Here is a 27,508-nt window from a genome sequence, read left to right as displayed (position 1 = left end):
TTTGGAAAATGTTTACCATTCAGACTGAAACTTTTTTTCTTTCTCAGACCATTTTTTTCTGTGAAGAGGAAGACATAAGTGTCCACAGTTTTCACAGAAGCCAGCACAGGCTTTGCTTTGAATTTATGCATTTCTGTGTAATAGCAGGCATTGTAAACTCACATTCCAGACAGCCATGAATGCATTAGCAGCTAGATTGAAAAGATTCTTTCTTAAAAGTAGAAAAGCATTACCTCACTCTATAAGCATTTATGAAGTTAAAGTAATATCTGTGGTATGTGTGGGATTATAGCAATGATTGTCATAAAAAGAAGAAAGTTTTAATTCTGTCTTCAGAAGAGACTGAATACTACACATTTCATGCCCATGCATATAACAAGAACAGAAAAAATACTGAATAACATTTCTTCTAATTGAGCATCATCCATTTTCTATAGTAATAGAAGCAAGAACCCTTTTCAAAAAGAAAAACAAACCAAAAAAAAACAAAAAAAAAAACCAAAAAAAACCCCAAATCACAGCCAAACACCTGTAGGCATAAAAGAAGCAAATTAGGATTGTAGTGCCATTATATTGATTTAAAACTGCCATTCCTAGTAAAAGCAGGGAGCTAGTAGTACTTTAAGAAACTATATAAAATAAACAAGATCATTATTTGCAATATTAAAGAACATTATCTGAATCACAAACCTTAATTTCTTCTACATTTCATAATTCTGCTAGTGAATTCTTTGGCCAACTCTTGGAATGCATCATGCTACTTTATTCTGCATGGTGATTGCTCAAGAACTGCTCAACTCTGCTTAGCTTGGAAGAAGAATCTACTTAAATTTGAGTGTCTTAATTTAATTAATTAGAAGTTCGTACCTATGTTTTTGTAATGTAGAAGTCAGTTCCAGTCTGTGGGTTATTCAAGATACAGTCTTCCATGGTCATGGGTTATTAAAAATTAATTTTCATGCAAAAGACAGCTCTTTCTAAATCCGTCTGTTTCTCTAGAGTGTAGATACCACTGTAGAAAAAGTAGAGGAAGTTAACTTCCAGGGAAAGCATAAAGCTGCTGAGATTCTCCTTGTACATGATTTAAGATTAACAAAAAGAAAGACAGTTTCTGCTCCCCTAATGACTTCAGAGAGTCATGTGGGAATTAAAATGCCTACAGAATTATCTTTTTTATGGGATAATTTTTTTATTTGCTATACAGCATAACTAATCACCTTTAAAGTGTAACTTGTAAAATAATGGAAAAATTATTAATATATTTCTCAAAATTCGTCTGTTTTCTACAGATAGTGTTGTTAAATAGGCCAAGCAGTAAAAGGTGTTTTGTGATGAGGACTAATAGTCATTGTAATTGTAATGTAGTATTCATTATAATTGTGCTAGTATATAACTAGGCAACCTATGATATATGAGAAAGAGTTGCTCAAAATGCAAAAAATAAATTATAATCACTAAAACCAATTATTATTGGTTAGTTTGTGGTTTGGGTTTGTTTTTAACGTTTTGCATCTATTTAAAAATACCATAAATCATAGATAGGGCATTTCCATCTTTCATGGGATTCTTTGTGTGCATATTTGATGTGTTCAGAGATATTGTTGACAAAATGTTAGTTTCCATAAAATAATCTGGAAAAAGAGAGGACTGAGGGGGAAGAGAAGTTGTAATTGCCTCCCAGAACATGAAAAGTTGTTACACAAGGAGTAATCCTTTTGTGTACTGGTGTGAACAAGAAGAAATGTACTCTGGGATTAAGGTTAGATGTCAAACTCACTGAAGTACTGAAATACATTCATGATGAGCATCTTTTGGAAGTGCCTAAATATACAGGAACCTATCTCAGGGTGAGGGGTGGGATTAAACACTTCAACACCCTTTCCGCCATATATCTGAGCTCTTAAATGCCTATTTATATATTATATTAACATTAATAATTATGGTCAAAATTCTCACAGAGGGGGAAAAAGGAGGCAGAACTATACTGCAGATTTTCCCTGCTTCTGAGATCTAGAAGAAATTGAAATACTGTTCTAACTAAGAGTGTGAATGCTAGCTTTGGGGAGATTGGTATAATAAGGGTGTAATACTTAATGCTAGTAGGTCAAGAAAGAGGCTTTACAGAAAATTTACAAAATTTGACTCATATTTTAGAAATAGAAATATTAGAAAACTACTAACACATCCCACAGTTAGGATTTCAAATTGCAGGAGGTTAAACTTTCTTCTTCAGGCAGTAATAAAAATTCAGGATGTAGATTAGATGTGTCCTGGCAGGCATGTTAAACAGGTAATTTTTGCATGAAAGTGACTGGTTTGCATCAGAGGAAGCCTTTTGGGGATTTCATATTTGGAGTCCTGTGAATTCTGTGTTTCTCAGAGAGATTACTTCTGATGTCCCTGCTAATATTCAATATTCACTGTAACACCTGTGTATAATATAATTTATCTCTAAAGATGGAAGAAATAGTAAGCATAAGAGAGGGGGAAACTGGGGGAAAAAAATATAGTTGAAGACTGGCCCGCACCACTGCTGGAGACCTCAGAGAGTTGTGCACAGTTACAAGTAAGGATCTGAGTAACGAGTAGATTACAGCTGTGTTCACTTCAATAGCCTTTCAAAGAATTTCAGCTGTTCTGGGTTGTGTTATGCTAATGACAAAATGATACTCAAGAACCTTTTTTCTCATATTTGAATATGTCTATTTATCATAAGAGCTGTTCTTCAAAATGTATTTTAGCAGACATTTCAATTTCAAGACCTACTTTTTAACTTCCTTACAAAATATTTTAAACTCATTTGAAAGTTAAATTATATTATTGATTCAGGGATTCTGAGGTCAGAAGGAGTCATTTAGTCCAAACACCTTTCTACACAAATTTTTCCAGATGCTGAATTTAAGAATGTGTTAATACATCAAATCTGAAAGCTGGTATTGATTCTGTCTATTGTTTAAAATTATTATTTGCCTCATTCTTTAATAATAGCTTATGAATTTTGGCTTTCTCTATCTGAATTTTATTGCCTAAAATTAAGTAACAGCTAATTAAAAAAAAACTAAAGCAAAACTCAAGAAAAATCCGTAATCAAGATTGATACAATATGTTGAAATAGTATTACAGCTGCATAAAGTTATATAGGGCAATATATAAAATATAATTGCATAGTAAGTTAGAGATATGACTGAACTGTAAGCAATTGTCCAACCAGGTTTATGTTGAATCAACTCAAATCAGTCGTACTGACTAAATATTGTTTTGTTTTTCTATGTATTATCTATTTATTAAAATATTGTTTGAGGAAGAAATCCATCTATGGGAAACAAAGTCTTTCCTAGAACTCATGGTTCAATACTAATTCTGAATACCATTAAATTCAAAATTTAAAGACCAGATCCAGAGCCTATTGCAATAACTAGAGGACTCCATTTTACAGTCAAATTACATTAAATTTTTGCACTTATACTATGCTAACATTATGTATTTGCTGAGTTTGAGTACTGTTGAAATAATATAATTAACTTAGAATTAATAATATTTAAGACGAGAATTGAGAATTTTTTCATGTAAGTATGATGGAGTTTCCTTTTCTTCTGTTTAGAATCTATATAGAATCCTTCTATAAGGATTCTGTAAATCCTTCCTAATGTTTTATAATTCTTGCTTCTTCTTCTTCACATAGGTCCTTAATTTGTATCTGACTGAATTTTATTATGGCTCTATATAAGGCATGGCTTCATCATTTTTTGTTGTTTATGGAACAGACTCTTACCTAATGCTACCTGTACTTGTCAGTGATGTCTGCCCTGGTTGTCTCTCCTACCTGATGTTCTGAAACACAATTCTCTCCTCTGTCTCCTCATTCACAAAGTGTACCACATTTAGCAAACCTGAAGTATTCTAACTGCATTTTCAAACTTTGTATCCTCCACTTTAGTTATCACTCCTATAAGAAAGCATCAGTTACAGTAATATATATTCAGTATCAAAAACTGAAAGAAGCATCAGTTACAGTAATATGTATTCAGTATCAAAAACTAATGTCTGGTTTAAAGAGAAAAGAAATCTTAGCAGTCTAAGATATCTGTACTGTGTTATGATTGTTTTCATCCCATCCACATTTTCCTTCTCTTACTGCTCTTGTTTGAACAGTCTTAAACTGTAGTGTAGTATATTCAAGGAAGAAATTAAGTAGAGATTTTGAGGGGCTACCAGGATACAAAGAAAACAGTATTTGAGATTGCTCCAGCAATTCAGTGTTATTGATTCTTAATACTGTAGGAATGGGGAAGAAATTTTTTGGTTTTAACCCAACCCCCAGAAAGATATATCCGAAATAAGATGTACTGTACATAGAAGAGTTCATAGCACAGTTTCCATGGCAAAGCTGTTCTCTCTGTGGCAGGGGAAGTAACTGGGAGGGCTCCTGCTTTTCCATGTGCCCCTGGTAGCCCATCAGCCTCCCGTCCTGTGGCACAGCACCCTGGGGAGCTGCTGCCGAGCCAGAGAGCAGCAGTTCTGCCATAGAGCCAAGGGATCATTTGCTGACTTGGCACCCTGGCACGGCTTTCGTCTTCCCGAGCTGCTTCCTGATTGATTCTCCTGCCTGAAAAGTGAAGGCAGAGGAACCAATGCAGGGCTTTTTAAGTATCTTTGCTGGCAGTTTTAGACACTTTACTGTGACTGTTGCAGGTATGAGAAATTCTGTCAGAATAGCAGCATGCAACATTGCTTTTAACTCTACATGTAGCACCACCACCTCTCCAGCCAAAATATGCCAATTTTTTGCTGGTTGTATTGTCTTTAAAGATGCATTCCTCATGACCACTATTTCTTCAAATAAGCAGTTCAGTGTTAGGAAAGAATGTGACTTTATTTTTCCACCTTAATCAGTATTCATTTGGAGATTTTAGTTCTCTGTGAGCAACTGAGTGCAGTTCATGTGTGCAGAAGTTTTGGTTCCCAATGAATTTCTGTACATACAGGAATTGGACTAAAATAAATATGGCAAATTTTGTTGTAATCTGTGCACAAGGTACCTTTTTTTTTAATTGCAATTGACTCAGCAGGAGACAGACTTCTGAAATTTCACTGACAAAGATACCCTGCCTGTAGCCATTTTATCAGTAATATCTTACTTGTAAATTACCTCCCTATGCTAAGTTCCAAATTCCAAAGACTTTAAAAAAGTAATAAAAAAATCTAAAGCCAAGAGTCTAAAATACCAACTTATTCCTAAGGAGCCTGTTTCTCCAGTAGGAATTTAAAAGACACAGGATTTTTAGTCAAATGCATCATGGGAAATACAAAGAATTAGAGAAATTTTGAAGCTATTGGTGTAGTTATGAAACTAAGTTGACAGCCCAGCCTGTGGATTTTTTTATGGATTTAATTATGTTGAAATTGAGGCATATTGATTTAGTTGCCCTTATGGTATATTGAGGGTCTTCTGGAGCAGCAATGGACTCTTATTCTCTTATCCAATCATAATTGTTTCTGTCATTGGAAAGAGATTTTTTTTTCCCCCAAGGTCTGAATATTTAAGTGTAAAAGCATTTGCATGTAAAAAACAAACTCAGAAACAGACCTCCACTTTTCATTGACATATTTCTAACAAGGCCTTCAGGGCTTTGTTGCTATAGGGAAATATTAGCAATTAATGTGAAATTCAGTAAGTGCACATCTGTCTGCTAAGCTAATAAATAAAACATAGATGGGTTATGTTAGTTGCCAATTGTATCCAGGAGCATAAGCAGTGAACTGTGATACTTAAAATAAATTGGCATCTTACAAATACTGTTTGAGAAATAATTATGGTCCCTAAAATGATTATCCATAATAATAAATTTTATTTTTCCATTTCTTCATGCTATTCTAAAATTAATTAACTATGTAGAAGTAAAAATATGTTTTTGTAATTTAATCAAATATCTATTAGTGCCAGGAACTTTCTGGGGTTGAAAAAAGGTCTGCTTCCTTTGATAGTCTTTATTTGCCGTCCAAACCATGAAATGCTATGTTTGTATTGAACATAATACTTTTTACACTAGAAAATTTTTATTTTCATAACATTCAGTGTGAATGTGGAGTCAGAATTGTGTTTCAGTCAATTCATCACTGTACTAGAATAAAGGAAATTCCCTAGCAAACAGGCTCCACTGTCTTTTTGGCAAATGCATTATTCTGTTGAAACAGATCTTCCAAGCAGTTATCTAGAATAAATGTACAAAGTTGATGTTTTAATTCATTGTGAGAAATACTGCAAGGGTGCTCTGGGAGGAATTCGAGAGCATCTCCTAATGAAGTCTTTGGTTGTTGCAGATCATTTTTCGTATCTGCAGTTTTTTAGTTCCATCCACACTATCATATGGAATAGAAATGTATTTTTCTTCTTCCACTTCAGAACTGGAGAGCAGAAACCATTGTGGACTATTTCTGGTTTGGTTTTTTTTCCACAACTACTTACTTTCCTACTTACCTTTAGTAGGGTGTCTTTCTTTTTATCTGTGGCTTTACTTTAACTCCTAATATCTCTTAAAGTTTTTCCTTTTGGGTTTTTTTGATGGGGGTGTTTGTTTGGGGGCTTTTTTTGTTTGGTTTGGTTTTTCTGTTTTGTGGTTGTTTTGTTTGGTTGGTTGTTCAGTTGGACAGGGTTTTTTACTCTAGCACTTAATGATATTCTATGATCCTTTTAGCTTCTCTCATCAATTGCTTGCATGACAATATTTACCTTACCTTCAGTTCCATTCATCGCCACCTGTTCTACTTCCTACATATAGATTATTTAATGTTTTATCAGTGCTTTCACATTTTCTTTTAATAAGTCACTTTTACATGAGCACACTTTTCCATTTCCACTTGGTTGGTACTTGGAAGATTCAGCTGTTGCACCAGCAACTTACATGGAGAAACAGTGACTTCTATAGTTTGTCATCTTTAAGATAAAGTTATGTATATTTCTGAAAGACTTTTTGGGAATTTTCAGATCAAGCAGTGTGGTCTGTTTGGTCCTTTCTTGACTTAAAAGTCAGGCTATGTAAAAACTTCATAAACATGATTTAATACTTTCAGATACTTTAAAAATCTTTCATTAAGAACTTGGAATTCTTTTTTAATGGAGGCAGAATTACTTCTTTTTTTTTTTTTTTTTGTGTTTCTTTGATGTAAGAACTTTAAGTAAAAATATTTGTTCATAAAAATCTGAATTTGTTCATTTAGTTTGGTTTTACCTATTCTTTCCAACCCTTCAAGGGCAGTGCTGTAAAAATACCAATGAATGGATATTAATTTCAAATTAGGAAGGTTATGTCTTATGTCATAAGATATGAGTACAGCAAAAAGAAAGCCTCTGAGAATTTATTTCTAAGTAAGAAAGGGGTTTTTTAAACTTTTTTTTATTCTATAGACTGTGTAAAATTTCAGCCTTCTGCAGTCTGATACACACACAAAAATAGAAACAATAAAGCCTGTCACAAACTTAAGGAGATGCTACACATAATACACAACCAAGCTGTGTTTGTTGTAAATTCTAAAAGTAACTGCTTTCTTACCACCTAACTGTTTCTGGTGCTTAATTTATGGGCCTGCTTGTACTTAATATTTGAGACTGAGCAGTAGATGTGTTTTCCTGTTTAGGGTGCACTGCTCAAAATGTGCTTGGCTTTTTGCTGTCAGCCAGTTTTTGCTGTCTTTCTCAAATCTTTTTGCAACTCCGTCAGCTTTGGATTATTAATAATTTTTCCCTACTATTTCACTATACAGTTTGTTTTAGGATTTGATTTTTTTAGTTTTAGAACTTCATACTTTTGATTACTTTGACTACTACTACTTCATACTTTGACTACTTTTGGAAACCAAACTGCTATTCATTTAATTTTTAGTAAATATGAATATTTGTAAGAAAATGAGTCATCAGGAAACGTCATGAGACATCATTTTGATTTTAAAACCCCAACAGGTATTCTTTGTACTGTTAGTTAAAGAAAAGGGTTCATCTTAGATTTTGTTTTTTTGTGCATCTCACCTGCAGTATTGCAGTTTGCAAACCCTAAGTGGTTTCCATAGTGAAGCACCTAAGCCATTTATTTCAAGTTGAAAATGGGAAGGAGATTTGTCCTTTTAAATGAAATCAGTACATAGAAGTGCTCCTGATGTCTCATTTCTTACAAAGAATTACTTTTTTGCAAAGAGATAGATTTGTACAGCCTACTTGCTGACTTAGACTAACAGATTGTGCTGTTCTTCACAGCTTGCTATATTCTTTACCGTACCACTTACATAACATACACATTTGATAAATAAGAACAGTAAAACCAGTCTGGGAATAAATAGGAAAAACACTTGTGTCATTGTGTCGCCTTCCACAGCACTTGGACAACATGAGCTAGCAGCACAGGATGTCTCCTGTTAGACGCATTACATTTTTCAGTGTCCTGATCCCAGCCACAACAGGAGAAGGAGGTTATTCTGTAGCACCTCACGTCATGTCCAGGGGCAAGAGGAAGGACATGTCTTCTGAGGAGAAAGGGGCTCCCTCCTACAGCCACGGTGTGGGGAGGGAGCAGTTTTGTGGTGATGTTCCCCTTTTTCTTGTCCTTTCTGTCGTTAGTATTGTTGCTGTTATTGTTCATTTTCTTATCTCCTTGCTATTTCCAGTAAATTGCTCTTATCCCGACCCATGATCTTTTGTGTTTGTGCCTCCAGTTCTCCGCTCCAGCCCTCCAAAGGGGAGGGGTATGTGGGGAGCAAATGGCAGCGTGGTTTCAGTGGGAGCACTAAATTGGAGAATACCATTCTAAACCAGGACACCCAATCTTTCTGTTTCATGGTTTCTCACCAAAACTATCCTTAAGTATTGTGTTATGCTAATTTTCTTATAGATAATTTGTATTTTGTACTTGTATTGCATTTTCTCCTCTTTCATTTGCCTTTGAACCATGTTAACATCCATTCATTCTTAAAACAGATTATGAATTTGCATGAGTTTCTTAATCATCTGTGTCAGTATGCTCTAATCATGTTACTATCATGCTATATCTTTCTAAAACAAATTTGAGCTTGATTGTCTCTGTAGTGAATACTGCAGTTACTGGAGTAATCACTGTACATGAAATAGTTAATTTCTCTTTAAAAACAAATAGCAAAGAAATACTTTCAGACATGCACAAAGTCAAAATAAATCTAAAAATGTTCCTGTGTTCCTACAAAATTATTCCCACCACTCAATGACTGTCTTCTCAAATGCTTTTAATATAAATGCAAGGAGAGCATTTCAAAACATGAGTATTATAAAAACAGTAGAAGGGCAATTACAGTCTGTGTGGAATACTAATGTGCTACTTAGACTGAAGTAGGCCTGTGTTGCAAGTTCAATTTATAGGTGAGCCAATGTAGATTGTTTTCAATATGAAGTATGACAGGCAGTGATATTAATAAAAACTTGTTGCACATATTGCCGTCACTTATTATGCAATTAAGTACAGTTTTAAATCCTAAGATAAATCATACTGCATGCAAGAGCAGCAAATTAAAAACCACTCCAACTATTTTGTCATTATTCTTAAATTAATTAAGGTAGCAATGTGGTGCTAGCTATTGTAAATTTAAATTTTGAAGATTGTGGTTACTGTAATTTTTATTCATTAATATAATGAATTATTATTTTGTTTAACCTCCAAGAGCTAGTTCTTTAATGTCATTAACCGAGTACAGAAAATAAGGTTATAGCTATTGTTCCAATGCAGAGCAACTGTTCTGAAATATTTATTAAGGTTGTAAGAGAAACGAGTAATGATATAAATGATGAGTGGCAGCAAAATTGGTCATGTGATAATGTCTTCTCAGAAACTATGTAACAGACTAGAGAGAGTTTTGGATAAAATTAGAGACTTGTAAAGTCCTTGATTCTGAGAGAACAAAAGATTATGACTTAAAGAGCGAACAAGTGAGAGTAACAACAGAAATATATAAACCAGTCTGTGGTATAAAGAAGAGAAACTGAGTATTTTTCCTGCCCTTTATCATTGTGCAAGAATTAAATTGAAATTTGAAGGTACGAAAAATCCCTGCATTGGATAGACACCTTTGTTCAAAGTTAATATCTAGTATATTTTCTTTCCTGATCTTCAGATCCTACACAAGAACATTCTAGCTACATTCTCTGTGTGAATATTCCATAAAAATTCTTGTCATATGAGCTAATTCTCTGTAATCTTTCTTCCTAATTCACCTCTTATCTGTTGATAAAAGTCACCTTTTGGCCTGTTGATATCACTGCAGATGTGCTTCTCTCTAAGGCAGAATTTTCAGCCAATAATTTGTGCTTCTCTGAGGATCCACATCTATTGGATCCTAAAGGCTGAATTAGAAGAGTAAATTCTGGAAGTACTGAGATTCTAACATATATCTTGTTCTCAGAAACTGTTAGAGGATGCTGCAATTTCAAAAAGGAGTCCTAAATGTAGCAAGGAATTAAAAAAATCGAAATTTTTTTGGGAAAAAAATGGTGTTTCTGGATGTTTCCAAAACTGTTTTGGTTTTTCAGAAGGACAGTGAGGTACCTGTTGTCAAGGATAGGATGATCAGATCATTTCTATCATCACAATAGTCTCCCACCTTTGAAAGAAGCAATGCATGTGGATTACCCGCTTGATCTGTTCAGCTTTTTTTTTTCTTTTTTTGTTACAAATGTGATGAGAAAATATTGGTTTAAGAATGTTTTATTGACTGTCTTAATCTCCCCATTCTTACAGTCTTGCTAATCGCCAAATATAGTTTAACTTCTTGCTGCAGTTTTGCTTGACAAAAAGGCAGTGTCTTAAGTCAGGCATTATGAACTTAATGTTCAAACAGAGCTGTGAAATGAAAGATGTTTGTCCCAAACAATGATGATTTCCAACTGATGAGTGAAGGCAGAAAGCTGACTTTTTAGGATCTACTGCCTTTTATCAGTGTTAAGGAAAAAAATTTGTGAAGCTTTGCAAAATTTCTGCTGTTAGTAACAGTTCTGTCATTCACCTCTAATGAAGCTAAAGAAAGGCAGCAAAAGGCATTGACTTTATCCAGAAGAAGGTTTTTAGTTTCATGTTTCAGCACCAGCAGGAGATGCATATATTGTGTCTGGCATCACTTCATTATTACTATTTAAGACTGTGGTATATCAGAATACCTTTGGAATTGCTTGAATTCTTTCAGACAACCTCAGGCTAGACCAGCTGGCTCGGGGATTTGGTAGTATTTCGAAGCTCCCATTCTTCAGACTCGTTATGCTCCTCTTGATGACACAACTGACTTCCTTTTGTGAGCTCTGACTTCCCACAAGCATGAGATTCTCCCTTCTTCCTTTTTTCAGTTGTTTACTAAGTGAGAGCATAGGAGAAGCAACACAAATCCTTCTAGAAAATTAGTTGTCATCCTCATGAAAGTAATGAGGGAGTATTGTACTGTTCAGCATGTGTATACTCTGTATGCTTCTGGGATCAGCCTACGTGGTATTTCCCAGGTTGATCCCTGAGGCTTTTCAGCCTGCAATTCATTCTGATTTGATCATAAGATCACTGTACATCCATGTCTAGAATGCTTCCTTTTTCACCAGATGTTGGCCAGAATATCTTCCTGTTTATAAGGCTATTTTAAATCTGGCAAAGTCATAAAAATCTCCAGTTTCAACTTGTGTAATTAATAGATACATTAAACAAAAACAAAGCAAAACCAACAAAAAACCCCAAACCAACCAACCAGCCAAAACCAAAAAAAATCAACATAGGTTGATTTACTTTTCATTTCATTTGGGTGAAGGAGGTTTGTTGATATTTCTGTGGCTGCATGGGAACAAGTGGAATATAAATGTGTATGAAAGTTAATTTCTAGGCATTAGACCAGAAGCATGACATTTGAATTGGGAAGAAGTTGCAGTGATTTGCATCATCACCTTCTCTAGCTAGTTATTAAGGTACTTATGCAGATTTAAGTTTGGCCTAAACTGCCCTCCCTCAACAGGCAGACCAACGTTTTTGTAATGTCTTCAAGAGTTTTTCTTCCAACGCTTATTCATTCATCATATGGATGTTATAGGCAGCAGTGGTTGTGTTGATATTCCCTGTCAAGCAATGTGTTGTACAGTTTTCATAAGGAGTATCTTCAAGTTTGAGTCTCTGTTCTTACCTAGAAAATGCCTTTCCCTGTGGTCATCTGCCTGTAGGTAATTCATTCTTTCGAATGATAGAGTAGATGAGGTATTTCTTTTCACTAAAGACTTTAGAACCATATTAAGATCCCTTGCCTTAATGAGAGTTACTTTTCAGAGGAATCCAGTTTTGTGCATCATACTTATTGGGGCTATACTTCTTCACTGTCCCACATGTACAGCCAGAGTTGGGTCCACTTAAATAATGGTGTTACCATCACCCACATGACAGCCTAGTTTCTGAAAAGTTCTATAAGATATCTACTCTCACACTGCAGTAGACTCAAGAGGCCTAATACATTCCTCTTATTATTTATTACTTTTTCCAATTTTGACTATAATCCCTTATTTTGAGAATTGCATTTACTCTATATCTTTGTGTGTACATTTGTATTATCACAGCCAGAAGTGGTTCCATTTCATTTTAAATGTTGTCACCTGGAATTGTTAACTTTACCCCTTTCAAGGAATGATGCTCATTAAGATCTTTCACAACAGGTAAAGTTTTCTTCTGATCCTAAAAACAAGTGCAAGTTCCTATAAATGGAAAGAAGGTTCTTCAGCTAAGATTTTTGCCTTTTTTTTGTAAGACAGTAGAATTAAAATTAAGATACCAAGTTCCTTCATCTGCACATGAGTATTTGAGTTGATAATTCTGATAGAATCTCAGACATTCAAATATTGGGTTGGAAAAAAAACCCCAAAATGCATTTCCTTCTTGTTGCTAAATCCTGTGTCACTTGGGGGCAGAAGTGTTTGGAACAAATCATAGGTCATATTTTATTCTGAAAAGATAATATAGCAGGTGAAAAAGTTTCATGGGAAAGTAAAGTAACAGGCAGAGTAGTAATGGTTCAATGTTGACCTTGCTGAACACTAGACTAAGATCCCACTGAGGGAACAGTCAGTGGAAGGAGCCTAATTAACCCTTTAGGGTGAAGAAAGTCAAAGTGTTTAAATTCTTATTTTCCAGAGGATTGAGAACCAAAAAGAACATTTAATGAGCTATAGTTCTCTATGATGATAATCCTATTTTATCCCTCTCCAATAGGGAATACAAAATACGGAGTATTACGGAAGAGAGATGGAACTGGGACAAAACCAAATGAGAATTTTTTCCATTTCAGACTGGAAAGCTTAAAAGCTTTACTAAATAAATGACTGTGTGTCCATATGGCATAGAAGAACCTTAATTCAATTTAAATGAGTTAAATTCAGTAGCAGAAACAGTCGGAGCATGAGTTCCCTATTGGCTAATTCACTGTCATCAGGGAATCTTGAAGGAATGAATTTCCTGGCTTACCTTAGAGCCGTAAAAACTTAGCAGTATTCTCTTTCTTGTTTGTTCACCCTGCAAATTGCTGTATTATCCCAGAAGTTTTCCCTGTGCATAGATATTCTCCCCAAAAGCACAAGAATAGTGACTTTTTTATATAAAATAAGTTTGAGCATTAAAATAGGAGGGTTTCTTTATACTGCAGCAGATGCCTTTCACTTATTTGTAATGCTATAATTGCTATGCCTGATAGTCCAGACCTTCTAAAAACTAGAAATTTGCTGGGAGTCAGTTACAGCATACCAAAAATGATCTATGTACCTCAATTCTGACAGGATTTGATTTTGTTTCTTCTCTCCTCTTTAAATGAGTCAGTCTCTAATGATTTTCTGTCATGTTTTTGTTAATGTATTCCTGCAGTCATCTGAAATAATTTTGAAGAGCTAGGTGGCCTGTGTGTTTAGTATGACTTGTTAATATGATCTTTTAATATCTTTCACAGTGATTTAAATCTTGTTTGATAAATTAAGCAGTTGTGTTAAATTGTGTTAAATTTACAGCAAAGAGGAATGAATTGTATTCCTAAAGGCACTTAAAAAGCTTTGCTAAATTCTTGTATGTATTGCCTACTGGTAGTTATTACCTGATTCTAAATAATGTGGTACGTAAAATAACTAGGTATTTTGAATTCTTCCATCTGGTCCACAGTTAGGAACATGCTTTATTTCTTGTTCCAGATCATTTAATTAAAAAAACTCAAACCTGTCCCAAACTGAAGCTTAGCTGTCTTTTTGAAAGGCTAGTCGTCCTCTAAAATGTTAAATTTTTTCTAATCTTTTCAGGCCAATTTTTTAATAAACACCATGCTGTATCTAACATTGCATTCTGATGCACAGTACACCTGACAAGTGTGCTGGCAGCTGCAGAAAGACCAGATTTCTCTCTGAGAATATTTATTTAATGTAGATTATCTTAATTGTGATAGGATGATGCTATTTTTTGTTTTACACAAAAGGTCATGTGCTGTCTTTATGGTGGTGAGGATTAGGGACTGTTTTCTGTTACCTTCTTGAAACTCAAAAATAAGCCTTGAAATTTTTTAGGTAAATATCATATCCTAATTGCATTTTTAAACTCAGCTTTCCATTGAAGCAGCTTGCAGAGTTTTACATAGTGCTAATTAGTTCACTAGTGCAGTCCACTTCAAAACATCCATAGTTTTGTAGTGAATATAAAGAGATTTGAGTCTTTTTCTTCAGGTTGAAGATTTGCTTATTTTCCACTCTTCCATTTTCTCCCCCCAATACCATGTTCTTGTGGGAAGTTCAAATTTAAATTAAAAAAATTTGTATTTTGTCCAGATTTCAAAATCAGAGACATGGACCAAACTCATGGTCATGCCAGTGGGACATTTGTCTTCTGTTTTCTAGAGATGGGGGATGGAAAAATTAGAGAAAAGCCAAAAGGATGGTGATGGGAGTACAGCATGGAAAGGAATGGTAGAGCAGTTTGTAGCTGCTAAGGAAGACAAGAGAGGTTTTCAGATGTATCATTAGTTCAGGCCACCAGAGGAAATCACAGCCTTAGCTGAAAGGTGGATTTCAACTTCTTTTTTTCCAAAAAACTAGAACTAGATTATCTTTAAGGTCCCTTCCAACCCAAGTCATTCTAAAATTCAGTTCCAACAAGTGCAAGTATGTTCTCGACTTCCAGTGGCATCCTTGACATGCTTTCTTTTGCTGCCATTGTTTATGTTAGTCTGTTTTTCTTATGTTTATGTTATTCTGGTTTTCTTCAGTACTATGACATTTCTTTTATGCATTCATGTCATTCACATGAATGACAGTGTGTTTCTGGAAACTTTAGCTTACTCACTGTTGTCAGAGTCCCATAAGGGCCCCTACAGGTACATTTAGGTCAGCTTTCTGTAACAGACCCCCAGACACCTCAGTCATATACCTAAAACACTGTCTTCTTGGTTTCTCAAGTCAAGTGTTGTTTCAGTGGGCTTTGTTCAGATCCTTTTTGACTTTGAATATACTTTGAGCTCAAGTTAGGTTGGTTTTCCTTTGGTTGTAATTTTTTCCAGAATTAATGCTTCTGATTCAAATTTAATATCCTTAAACTTCTATAATATTTCTGTAGTTTGGTTGTAATAGCCTCCTTTTGGGTGACTCAGTGCAAGAGTGCTCTTCTGCTCAATTTTAGCTTTTTTTTTTCCTTAAATATTTGTCTTAGCAAAGCCATTTGATAAAATCATCTGTATTTTTGCTAGGGTATTCAGCTCTAATGTACCCAATTCAATCTCAGAACATTGTCCTTCAAACAGGTTCTGTGAAGAATAAAAAGGTCTGTAGTTCCCCACTACTTTTCAGTTCTTTATAGTTTTATATAAAGCTATAGTATTACTGAGCGGTGTTGAAGCTTTTGCATAAGAAATTGTACCAGAGCAAAAAATCACATGCTTCTCTTGCCATATGTAAATATTCCTGAATTTTCTTCAGCTTTCCTCTAGGTCATTTCAAGCCCTTCCATTCCCAGATTCCTTTGTTGATAGTATCCTTCTAACACAAGGAATGAGGCCTGCTCTAAACCACACCATGCTCGCTGAAAATAGTGGTGTTGTACATCCAAATTTTGGCTTGACTCTGCACTCTTGAAGACATTTTCCTTTAGTCAAGGCCAGTTGTACCCTCGTCAGCCTACATATTTGAGATTTACAGAATCATCCAGGTGACAGTTTTGCCATGCAGAAACTCTTGCATAGCAGACAACTTTCAACAGACTACTTCGAATGGGAGTCAAACTATTCCGCTTTTATGAAAAGGAAGCCCTTGGACTTGGTATGGCCTAGTAAATTTCACTACTTAATAAACTCAGAGCAGAGAACTTTCTTCAATAATTCTTTCATTATTTGTTTCACCTGATATCATAAATTTTAGAATTATAAACATTTTCCTGTAGATAATAATTCCTGTGCATTTCTTATATATTCTTCTTCAAAGCTAGAAAAACTAGTTGGCTTCTGATGGTCAATTTCGAATTTAATCCCCTTCAAGTTTACTCTGCTTTTTTTGTGTTCTGTCAGGACGCTGCAATTTTCACACTAGTTACAGAAGATTTTCAGTTTCAAAAGGATCTTTCTAAGTGTAACTGTCTTTAGACTTACTGCTGGCATGCTGAACTTCAGAAGGCCAATCTTGCACTGCATATCATTTCTTTCCAGCATCATGACACTAACACATTCTAAACTGCTGCTCTGGAGCTCTTAAAAACCTGTCTTTTTACACTACTGAACTGCTAAAGCAGCTGAAACAAACAAGCAAACAAACAAACAAATTTTAAAAAGTAGAATTGTCTAGACAACTTCTCTTTTTGGATCTTTCCAGAAGAATCTACCAGATAATTAAAGGAAAAGTAAAATGTGAAAGCAAAACCATATTTGCTTATAGTCATACCCATCTGGTTTCTGTAAAGCCTAAAAAGATTGTAGATAGCAATCTGTTCCATTTTCCGTTTTATGTTTTTTATCAAAAGGTCTAATTCCTTCCAAGATTAAGTTTTGATTCATGTCTGCAAACTTTTAGAAACAGTGTGGTGCTCTCATGATTTCATGACATTTTATATTTTATTTGATTTTCAATTAAATATGTTGAATCTCCAATTTCTCACATCTTTAAGCTGTATAAGAAATATTTTCATGTTGTTCAATTTGATTAACCCACTCAAGATTTATTCTACATATATATTCCACATAGTTTTAAATACAATAAATAAGAAAAACAGCACTGCTTGTTAACCTTGTCACATGTTTATGAAATTATATCTTGAGTCTTCCATGTCTCCCATGTCTCTTGAGTTTTCCTGTTAAAGTTTGGAAGATTCTCATGGTATTCTTTAAAAAAATCAGAGATTGTTATGTGATTTGTTGACATAATTGTAGTGGAATATGGGTGTTTAAGACAGACAGTAGAATCACTGAAAAACCATTATTGTTTCAGTTATATCTATATTTCAGTATATATCTATTATATCTATTAATCCATTTTAGGAGAATAGTTTGAGGAAACATATATATATGAAATATAAACTCTTTCCTAAAGGCTTTTTATCTATACAATAAATACGAGATTTTTTTCTAAAACAAGAGGAAAGATAAATAGATAGCTAAAACACTTCTACCTGAATCAAAGTTTGGTTTATTATTAAGTTAAATATTGCCTTGCACAATAATAGAATATTAAGCCTTTCATTATGGAAGATGAAAAAGAACTGCATAATGAGAAGGAAACCTGTCTTCTTTAGCAGTATCATTTTTTTATCTATTAAAATTATACAGAGGCTTAGATTGCTTGTATGAAAGGGATTCAGAAAGTAGATGCCAACTTCTTTTTCTTAAAAACATTAAGCTTGTGTTCCAACCAGGTTTGTCTTTTTCCTCACACAGGGCAATGCCTAGAATGACTCCTCTTGCTCCTTAAATGTTTTGTTTTGTCTTGTTTTTTTCCTGGATTTTCTGTTTTCTTCTGTAGCAAATAAATACAAGCATCAAACACACATTTGTTCTCAGTTAGTCCAAAAACACCTAGGTTTGCTTACGTTTGGGCTGTTTTTCTTTATGATTTTGAACCTGGAGTGGTGGATTCTGTCTCTGGCTTTGGAGCAAGGACTGATCTCATTTAAAATGAAGGAGGATTCATGTAGAGCCACTGGTTGTAAGCTTTTAGAGCTGCAAACTAAAAAAGGGAAGATTTTCTTCCCTGAAGTAACTTACTTCAGGTAGAGGGTGGGGCAGAAAATTAAACTGAGATAGAGCAACATGGGAATGGCCATTCTGCCTGTCACTGTGCTTACAGTAAATGTTCAGAAGAATTTGGAGATGTTTTCAAGAACATTCTCCCAGTATCCATCTATTTGTGATATTCCAGGTGAAGAGCGATTTATTGATTGATTGAGCATTTCTGTGGATTTCACTGTCATACAACTGTTTACTTTTCTTTCACCCCATACAAGCTTTCAGCTTTCACAGTGTCCTGTGGCAAGCAATTTAAGGGCATATTCTGTGACAGCCTTCTGCCTTGGTTTGTTCTTGGACCAACCATCTGCCACTTGCTAGGTTCAGTTGATTCTTTCCATCCCTAGCATTGGAAGAGATAATTTTAGGAAGTCAAGCTCTATGTGTGACAAAGTCATCGTGCTTTTAGGAAAAAAAGGCTTTATGAGATGAAAAACATGTTGAAAAACTTCTTTTCAAAAATTAATGAATTATGATTCAGTACAAATAAATGTGTATCTTGCATTACTGTCAGGGTTGCCTGCCCAGTGCTAGAGTCACTAAAGCAAAGTGATTGCTATTTATTTTCAGAGTTTCTTCTGCATTTTCTAAAAGAGGTGAACTATCAAATCTTTTGAAACTAATGTAGCTGTATTTTTCAGCATTCCATTGCTTTCTGATGTGATTTTAATTAATGGAGGAATTTTTATTATTCTTATTATTCAAAACTTAATCTTATTACCTTCATATCCTATTACCTTTAAAAATTTTATATATATGATGCTTCTTTTCAAGACTTGCTTAGAGCACTGTCCTTGCTGTACTTACAACACTTCTTGCAGGACAGAACTTAATTTCTTACATCAACAAACAGCGTCTATTATTTAAAATATGGTTATTTCATGTAGTACTCTTACACCTCAAAGTAGTCAAGTCCTCCAAAACCACAAACCACAAAAAAGCCCTTTCTCTAATACTGAAGTTCATAACTGAGAAATTTTATTCATTGTTTTGTTGATTGCTTTCTCCTGATAGAGACTTTATGTGGGATAGCCTGACCTATAATTTCATTTTCAAGTTAGAAATATTCTTAAGTAGCCCATTTGATTTGTAAGGACTCACACTATAACAAGATATATTCACAATCTTTATTTCAGTTTATTTTCTGATAAAAAATATAAAAGCAAAATCAAACCAAAATATTTCACATGCTTCAATTTGTGAAGAATTAATTTTTATCGTTTTAGAACACGTTTTAAAAATAACATCTGTGAGAAGTCAGATTTGAAGTATATGTCTTGTAGATGGGAATAAAATGTGTTTATAAGTTCCCATTATCCTAAGAAGGTTCACAGATTTGTACTTTTTGGCTGTTTTTTCCAAATGAGATAGCTTTGTGACTTATATTTTAGCTTTCTTTAATTGGATAAAGGGGATTAAAATTTGAGTTTTAAAGCTTTCTGCATCTGTGTTATGTTACTTGCAAGGCAATTTTGATTCTTACTCCAAAATGGAAACGTCAGTGCTCTGCTGCTGACATATTTAATTTTTTACAATATGTTGTGGAAATTGTATTACTAGATGAGAATAATATTGCTGAAGATGTCTTGGGAATTTCTTGTAATTCAGTGTGTCACGCTAAGGGCTAGTAACAGATGACCCTGCTAAGTGATGTGTGGAAGAGGCACGATGCAGAGATGCTTCAGGGATATAAGTATCTTCCCCTTGGGAGATAGCAAAGACAATAAACACTTCAAATTCTATCAAAAGTATTTTCCAGGGTATGCCAAATAATTATGTGTGGACAGATACTATTTTGCAAGATTCTTACTATTGCTTCTGAAACCTCTCTTGCATGAGGCTGTTCAGGGTTTCTAAAGTGAAGGACTAGTGACTGCACATGCTGTAGATTAAATTGTTCTAAGAGTTTAGCTCCTCTGGAATTTAACTGTAAAAAATGTTGGTAATTCCTTAACCCTTTCTGCAGTCACATTTGATCTTGATCTGCAAGCAGAATAGTTGAAACTTAGGGATCTACTTGAGAATAAAGGGATAGATACTCAGCATGAGTAAAGACAGAAATAGAATTTCAGAACCCATGGAATAAAAAATGAAAATATTTTGAAAATTAGGTCTGTGAGAGTATAAATTTAAATAAGGGATTTCACATTATATGAATTTTGCTTGAGATACTGAAAGAGTTCATATATTGGTTTGAATTTACTTGGCAAGTGAATAATTGACATGGTTATGAGGATTATGATTATTGGGAGGGTTGTTCAGGAGATTGGCATTTCAAATCACAAAACAAGCTCCTAAAGAGACATGCTAATCAGCTAAAAACTAAACCCTGCATCATGACAATTTGTAATTACCCTTTACCTTAACACAGTAGTACTAGAAATAGAACAGAAATATTTCTAGTAAAGACTTTCATGCATGCCTGCCTTAAATATTTTAGAGGTATTTATTTTATTATTTTATATAATATATATTATATATTTGTGTTATTTTTATATATGTTATTTATTATGTTATTTAAACACTAAACAGCAATTATAGATAATCTCTTTATCCTACTGTGATTTTGTATTCTGTGGATATTGTTGGGTTTGTAAATTTTAATGATCAGAGGTTATTTACAGGTTTGCAGACCATCCACTTAAGATTTCTGTCTTGTTTTGAAATTAAATGCCAACTATCCAAATGTTCTTTTTCTTGTATTTAGCACTTGAACACAGCAGTAAGTAACCTGGATAGGGATTTCTCAGAGGAAAACTGAAGTGTCGAGAACAGAATTCCCTGTGAGAATTCATCTTCATTATTCATAAAATGAGAATGTATTGACTTAAGGAAACAATTCAGTGATTCTTGAAACATATTTCCATTAACCTCTAGTCTAGACTGGATGAGTAGAGTAAAACAGTGTTGATTCTACTAAAAATTTAGGTTTTCACCATTCCCTTTGTAAACACAAAATTTACCAAATGGTGGCCATTTGTTGATAGAGTTTCCAGTCAGTCACTTTTTTCTGGTTTTTCATTATGCTCATTTAGAAACATTTTTTCTTAGAAGGTGATGCTGTCAAATATTGCTCCATTTAGGAACTTGTAGTTATAATTATATACTCATTAGAACTGTAGTGTTAAAATGCAGAAAAACATTTCAGTCTCCCTCCCATATGGAGGCATAGTGAGCACAGAAATAAGTTTTTAATTTAGGTGAGCATCAGTGACTGCATTTAGTTTTTGTTTAGTCTCAGTCACCACCCTCTTAGTTCTAAATGGAGCATCCCCTCTTACCAGAAAGACAAGGCAGCAATAAAATGAAATAACAACAAAGAGTTGGGGTAATTGTCTACTAAACAGCACACCCAGGACTGTATGTCTCTAGAAACATGTAAATCAAGCTCAGAGATTTTCTGTCAGGCTTGCTCCTCTTCAGACATTTTCAAGTGGTTTGGGTAACTTCCATGTTCCTGTGGGACATCAGCTTCCCCTTGCTCTGTGGCCTCCTGGCCCATGAATTTTAACTTTCTTGCCCAGAATTCAGTCTACATGTGTATTTGCCTTTAGTAGGCACCTGCAAGGAATCAAGGGGCATTGGGGCTGTTTGCTGAAATGGTGTTCATTGGTATAAGCTATGTCAAGAGAAATGTATGCCCTTTGTTTCTACCTTCTCTGGAAAATTTCTAGGAGCTTTGGCTATATTTTCTTGCCAGAGGAGAGGACAGACAGGCCATGGGGTATTTTTCCTGGAAGTGGCTTGATGGCAGATTTGGTTCTGTTCTATCCTTCATGCTCCTTAACCAAGTAGTCACAGCCCAGAAGCTGATGCTGCTGCAATTCCTGCTGCCTGTGCTTCCATTGGAAGGCAAAACTAGCCAAGCTGTAGCAGTTCTTTTTGTGTATTTTGGTCTACCCTTTATGCTTCTCTGACAAATACACATGTAAAAGAGGAGAAATATTACCTTTTATCACTTGATGTTCCAGTGAAATTTTACTTAGAATCTCTTGAAACATAAAAAGACACTTTACTAGCATAAAAAGTTATATCCCTGATGAATAGTAGAGGTTTGCCAAGAAATGGAACCGGCAAAACTTGCAAGATAAAAATTACAAGAAGCAAAACTGTAAGGATATGATGGATTGGGGAGATCTGGGCAGAATAAAATAACTATCTAGAAGTGTCAATTTTATTACTTTCTAAACACTTTTGAGTTGGATTAAAGTTTATATTGGTATGTCAGTGTTTTATATAGGATTTTGTTGTGTAGAACTACTTGTTGAAACTTATATTTAAACTTGGTATTGCCATGGGACTTAAAAAGCCTAAATAGATGTTAGTTAATTATAGAGACAGAAAAAGAGGAAAGCTTTTTGTCTCTAATCAAATGTAATGGTCCTTTGAAATTAATTTTAATTGTTTTCATTTTGTCAGAAGTTTCAGCATTTAAATCTTCTGTTCTAAACCAAAAAAAAAAAAGTTTTCCCAAATTAGTACCATTCCTCCTATATTCCAGAGAGCATGCAGGTGTTGCTGACACTTCTGCATAAGCATCTGAGCTGCATGAAAGCAGTTGCCATGAACATACTCTCTTTCATCTATTTTTTGTTTGCACTGGTAAAGTGTTGTCTCTGTTCTGTACATACTTTGAGATGTAAAAGGAATAAAATTACTTTCCTCTACTCAGAAAATGTCATCAGCCTCCTGCATGTGCAAATCCCAGGCCCAACAGGCTGCATCACTGGAACTATGACTTGTGGCTGGTGATATAAGAATTGTAGAGAATTCCTTCAATTTCTTTGCTTGTTTTATATTGCTGTTAATAATCATATTTAAATAAATTTTAAAAATGTGCATAAACCATTAAGACAAGAAAACAAAAATATTCTAAGTACAATTAGGAAACTGTTTTCTAATCTGTTTATCAAGACTCCAGATCTGTCCATTAAGACAGCAGCAGCTTGGAATTTGATCTGGGGCCCCCTGATCTGTTTGTTTGTTTTTGGGTTTTGTTGTTTTTTTTTTTTTTTTTGCAAAGAGGAATTATAATAAAGGGCCAGGGACCTGGAACACAGCAGTTTCTTTTAACATATTAGTACTGACTGTGATAGCATTATAATGAAGACAGGTAAGAGAACTTCTCCCCTGTTTTCAATTATGTGGTAAATAGGTGTCCATTTCCAGGTGGCCACCATGTAATGTACAGGAAGCTTGGAGAATTAATTTCAACCAAACATTTTGATACTTCTTGCATTCTGAACTTGGTGATGTGAATACAATTGATTTTGATTAGCAGATCATCAGATCCAGCTAGGAGATCCTTGTAACCCTTGTTTCCATCTTACGTAAAGCTCAATTTTATATAAATAATATTTTTAAACATTAATTAACCCTAAAATGTTTGTTTATATAAATTGATGAGGACTGACCTCATAAAGTATAGTGTCCAAAATCCATATTGCTTACCTGATTGTCTTAAAATTTATTCTGAAAAAGAGAGTTAGTGTTATAGTTACTTAAAATTAGTATTAATCTATTGTGGAATAGCAGCATTATATATATATATATATATATATATATATATATATGTAAATATATATATATGAGACTTGCTTTATAGAAGCACCCTCTGAACTTTCTGGTGTGTAGACATACATGCACAGCTACCCACTCACACACATTGGTGGGCAAGATTAATAGGCCTATTATCTGACTCTGCACCATTAGGGAACAATAAAAGCATCCCTTTAGCAATTATGCAGCATAAATTTGTATTAGTGGTAGTTGCATCAATCAGTGCTACAGATGACATCTAACAAAACAAATAGAGACACATTTTGTTCAGATTATTAAATGGATTGGAAAGGTTAATAATAAGCCTTGAGCTAGAAAATGTTATAGACTGATCTTTCCCCCCCTCAGTTATATAATGCAATATTTCAAAGTGTATTTGTCTCTAGAAAAATAATTATCTCAAAAAATACTTTCTCCTTGCTATCATACTTACACTTTCTTTTCAATATCAGTTCTGTGTGATTAAAGCAATTTTCCTTTAATGCAGTAGTATTTGTAGAGGAAGCTAATTAGTTAACTTGTGGATCCTATTATCTATAATCAGATAGTTTACTAAGCTGCAATTAGTTGCACCTTTTAAGACCCACTGAAAGGAACACAATTGTTAACTGCTTGGAAGAGCCTAAGGTTATGGGAGTAAGTGAAGTGATATAATTTCCCTTTCTAAAACATTTTATATTCATTACTCATGTAAAAGGAGTGAATTTTCAAGGGCAACACATCAGAGTCAAGCAAAGAATTTTTGTTTGTAATGTTGTATGTCTAATTTCCAAATTGCAGGAACTAAGAGCATAGAACTTCCATTTATGTATCTACATAGTCATTTTTTTTTTCTGAGCACAGTCACACTTTACCACTTTAAAGACTTCCAGGACATGGTGTGTCTGTGGTTCTAGTTTAGAGTGGGATGAATTACATGCTGAAGGATCCAGGGAACTGCTCAGTTGCAAAAGCTCAAGTGTCTAATAGCACACCTAAGGTATTCCTCCTGGCTTACATCTGCTGCCCTGGGGCATGTGAAATGGCAATAGGCATCTACATTCAAACAGCTCTGGGCACCCCTTGCTTCCCTCCATCAGCTGAAACAGGAACAAGGGAAAACTGTCTCAGCTTGTTCATGCCTGTGTTTGGTCAGATGACCCCTACACTGAAAATCTTTGTAGGGCTTTAGAATCATCTATTTCCTAGAAATTCAATAAATCACTAAAAGCACCTCTTTCATAACTTTGAAAGCTGTAGTTTAGTCAGATAAGCAAAGTAAATATATTTAGCTCCTTTCTATTAGTTAACAGTCAAAACAATCAGTGTGAAGTCATGATTGCTCTAGAGTTGGATGTTCAATATTTGAAGAAACAGTCATATTAGCTTGGATTTGGAAGGAGCTTTTCCCAAACTAGGCAGTTTGATAGGCAGAACTGAACTTTAGAAATATGCAAATACTTAATATACTTTTATTAAATAATGTAATACTTTTTCATTTTTCACTCTCTGTTCTGATAAGAATGTCAATACTGAATTCTTAGCAGCAGCTTCTGAACTGTACATTTTTCTTAGCAGGGTCCAGGGAGACAGAATAGGAGTATGCAAGGCTAGGAAGGATAGGTTTTGGTAATGAACCTATATTTCAAGATTTCTAGAAAACTCAGCAAAATTCTTTTTCTACACTGAGCCTTTGCAACAGGATGGCTGTGCTGTCTTAATTTTGTTTCTGAGGTGGGAGTCTACCTGAAAACCATTACCCCAGAGTGCTTCAACACAGATTTTAGGCTTAACAACTGCTCTCTTAGAAAGCAAAATGAGCAATCTCTGAACCAACATCTTCCTCAGTTTTAGCTGGAGAAGGTAAAGTGCTGTCTTTTTCTTAGATTCTAGAATAGAATTCTTGGAATCAAAAAAAAACCCATATATTTTGTGAAACCAATGACTGTATAATATATTTCACACTTTGAAAAGTCTTACAGTTTGTAATCTAGACTGAGGAAAATGATTTGATGTCTTTTCATAGACCCATGTTGAGGCTCTGACCCATCTGGCTTTGTACCACAGGTCTAAACAGTTCTTTAGATTTGCTAGAGCTACTGGTCCATTTTCTAAAATATATAATTAATTTTCTAGCAGTTATAATTTTACCTTTCAGTTCTGTTCCTCTACCTACTGTAAAATTGCAGCCTTTTTCAGAGCGAGGTCATCTCATATTATTAGTAGATTTTGCTGTTAAGGACATAAAATTTCATTCCAGAGAGACAATTCTTCAAGGTTTAAGTTTGTATCTTACCAGTTATTTCCTATATACAGAAAGCTTCTATGTAAATTTCCAGTTTCTAGATAAAGGACAGGTAAATTTATATTGGATAAAGCTATAAGAGTTCTAAAAAATTTTTAGTTTGGTCAGTGTCCTTGTTCCAGCTTATTTGGCAAACTGAATATTCAGCTTTAAGTGGCTCAGAACAGGCTTATACATTTTCAGTTGAGATTTTTGACTTTTAATTTGCTTTTTGGAGGTGTCACTTGAATAGATGAGTGTCTATATTTAGGAGTAAAAAATTCTTTTTTGCTTGTTATTTTATTTCTCAGAAATCCACCAATTCTAATTATATGCCCAAAACAAACAAAGCTGTTATTGTAGTTGTTTTTCTGTACATCACTATGGTATGTCACAGCCTGTGGCTAATTAGGTAAAGCAAACTCTCTCATGAAGAGGAGGTTATGTTGACTTTTCATTTGGTAGTGTGATGCAGTCTTAGTTGTTTGACTGTTACCACAAAAAGGAAAACATTTTTTAGAAGTAATCATACTGAATGTATAGCTGTACTGATTATGTAAATAATACTGCAAATTTTAACAGTATTCCTTAAACTGTCATCTGAGATGTTAGGCTGCAGAAATGTTTTCACACTCTACTTATGTACTGATTTTTCTTTATTCCCAGGTCCAGTCTGTGTATGACATTGCCCAGTATGAAAATATTTTTCTTTTGTGCATGATTCTGGAACAACTTCTTCAAAATGAGACAGAAGAAAGTAACATTTCAAGCTCAGACTATGGAGGAGAAGAAAAAATCAAATTTTTGAAGACTCTTGATCAAGTTATTCTTCAGCTCTCAGATGAATTCCCTTTGTTTTCTTTATATTTGTGGAGAGTGAGTGTTCTTTTGAACTCAGGTCAAATGCAAATTGATTAAAACAAGCAGCCCCTTTTTAACTATGCATTTCTTGTGGGATTGCATTGGAAAATTTTCGAGCTAGACAGTGATATTATCCTTATTGAAAAACATTTACTTTATACTACTATTCTATACAGCAGTTGCAGAGATAATGCAATTTATTTCCAATTCTGAATATAGAAAAAATGTAATAATCCAGGTGCCATTTTCAATAAATGCTATTTCTTGTAATAGAAAAGAGTGTTTTGGTGTTTGTCCACACAGTGAAAATGGAACAAAGAAAGTTGTTTCAGGTGCTGTTTGAAATAAACACTGTGAATTTTGAAGTACAGTCATAGTATGTGTGTAGAGCTTCCAAGCTAGGAGACTAATGCCTCTCCTTTAAGAGTTGTGTAGTTTCTCTGTGACTTCGAGACAGTGTCTGGTTGGTTGAAATAAAAATGGTAATTTTAAACTTGATAACTTCTCAGTAAAAAATCTTACAGGACAGACTTTGTTACTGATAATCAAATGAGTCATTACTTGAGCAAA

The 27,508-nt window shown here is 34.3% G+C and overlaps 1 protein-coding gene across 1 annotated transcript in view; it reads left to right on the top strand.

Annotated features, from left to right (window-relative positions):
- The window catches only part of MEI4 (meiotic double-stranded break formation protein 4), a 134,359-nt gene extending 107,144 nt beyond the window's left edge, over positions 1–27,215 (top strand). The window contains exon 6 of the mRNA XM_059468746.1: positions 26,744–27,215. Coding sequence (XP_059324729.1) covers positions 26,744–26,995 — 252 coding nt within the window. The 3' untranslated portion in view covers positions 26,996–27,215. The remainder of the gene's footprint in view (positions 1–26,743) is intronic.
- Positions 27,216–27,508: the final 293 nt, after the last annotated feature.

Source organism: Ammospiza nelsoni, chromosome 3, assembly GCF_027579445.1.
Source record: "Ammospiza nelsoni isolate bAmmNel1 chromosome 3, bAmmNel1.pri, whole genome shotgun sequence".
Taxonomy (NCBI): Eukaryota; Metazoa; Chordata; class Aves; order Passeriformes; family Passerellidae; genus Ammospiza; species Ammospiza nelsoni.
This window is presented reverse-complemented; position numbering and strand designations above follow the sequence as displayed.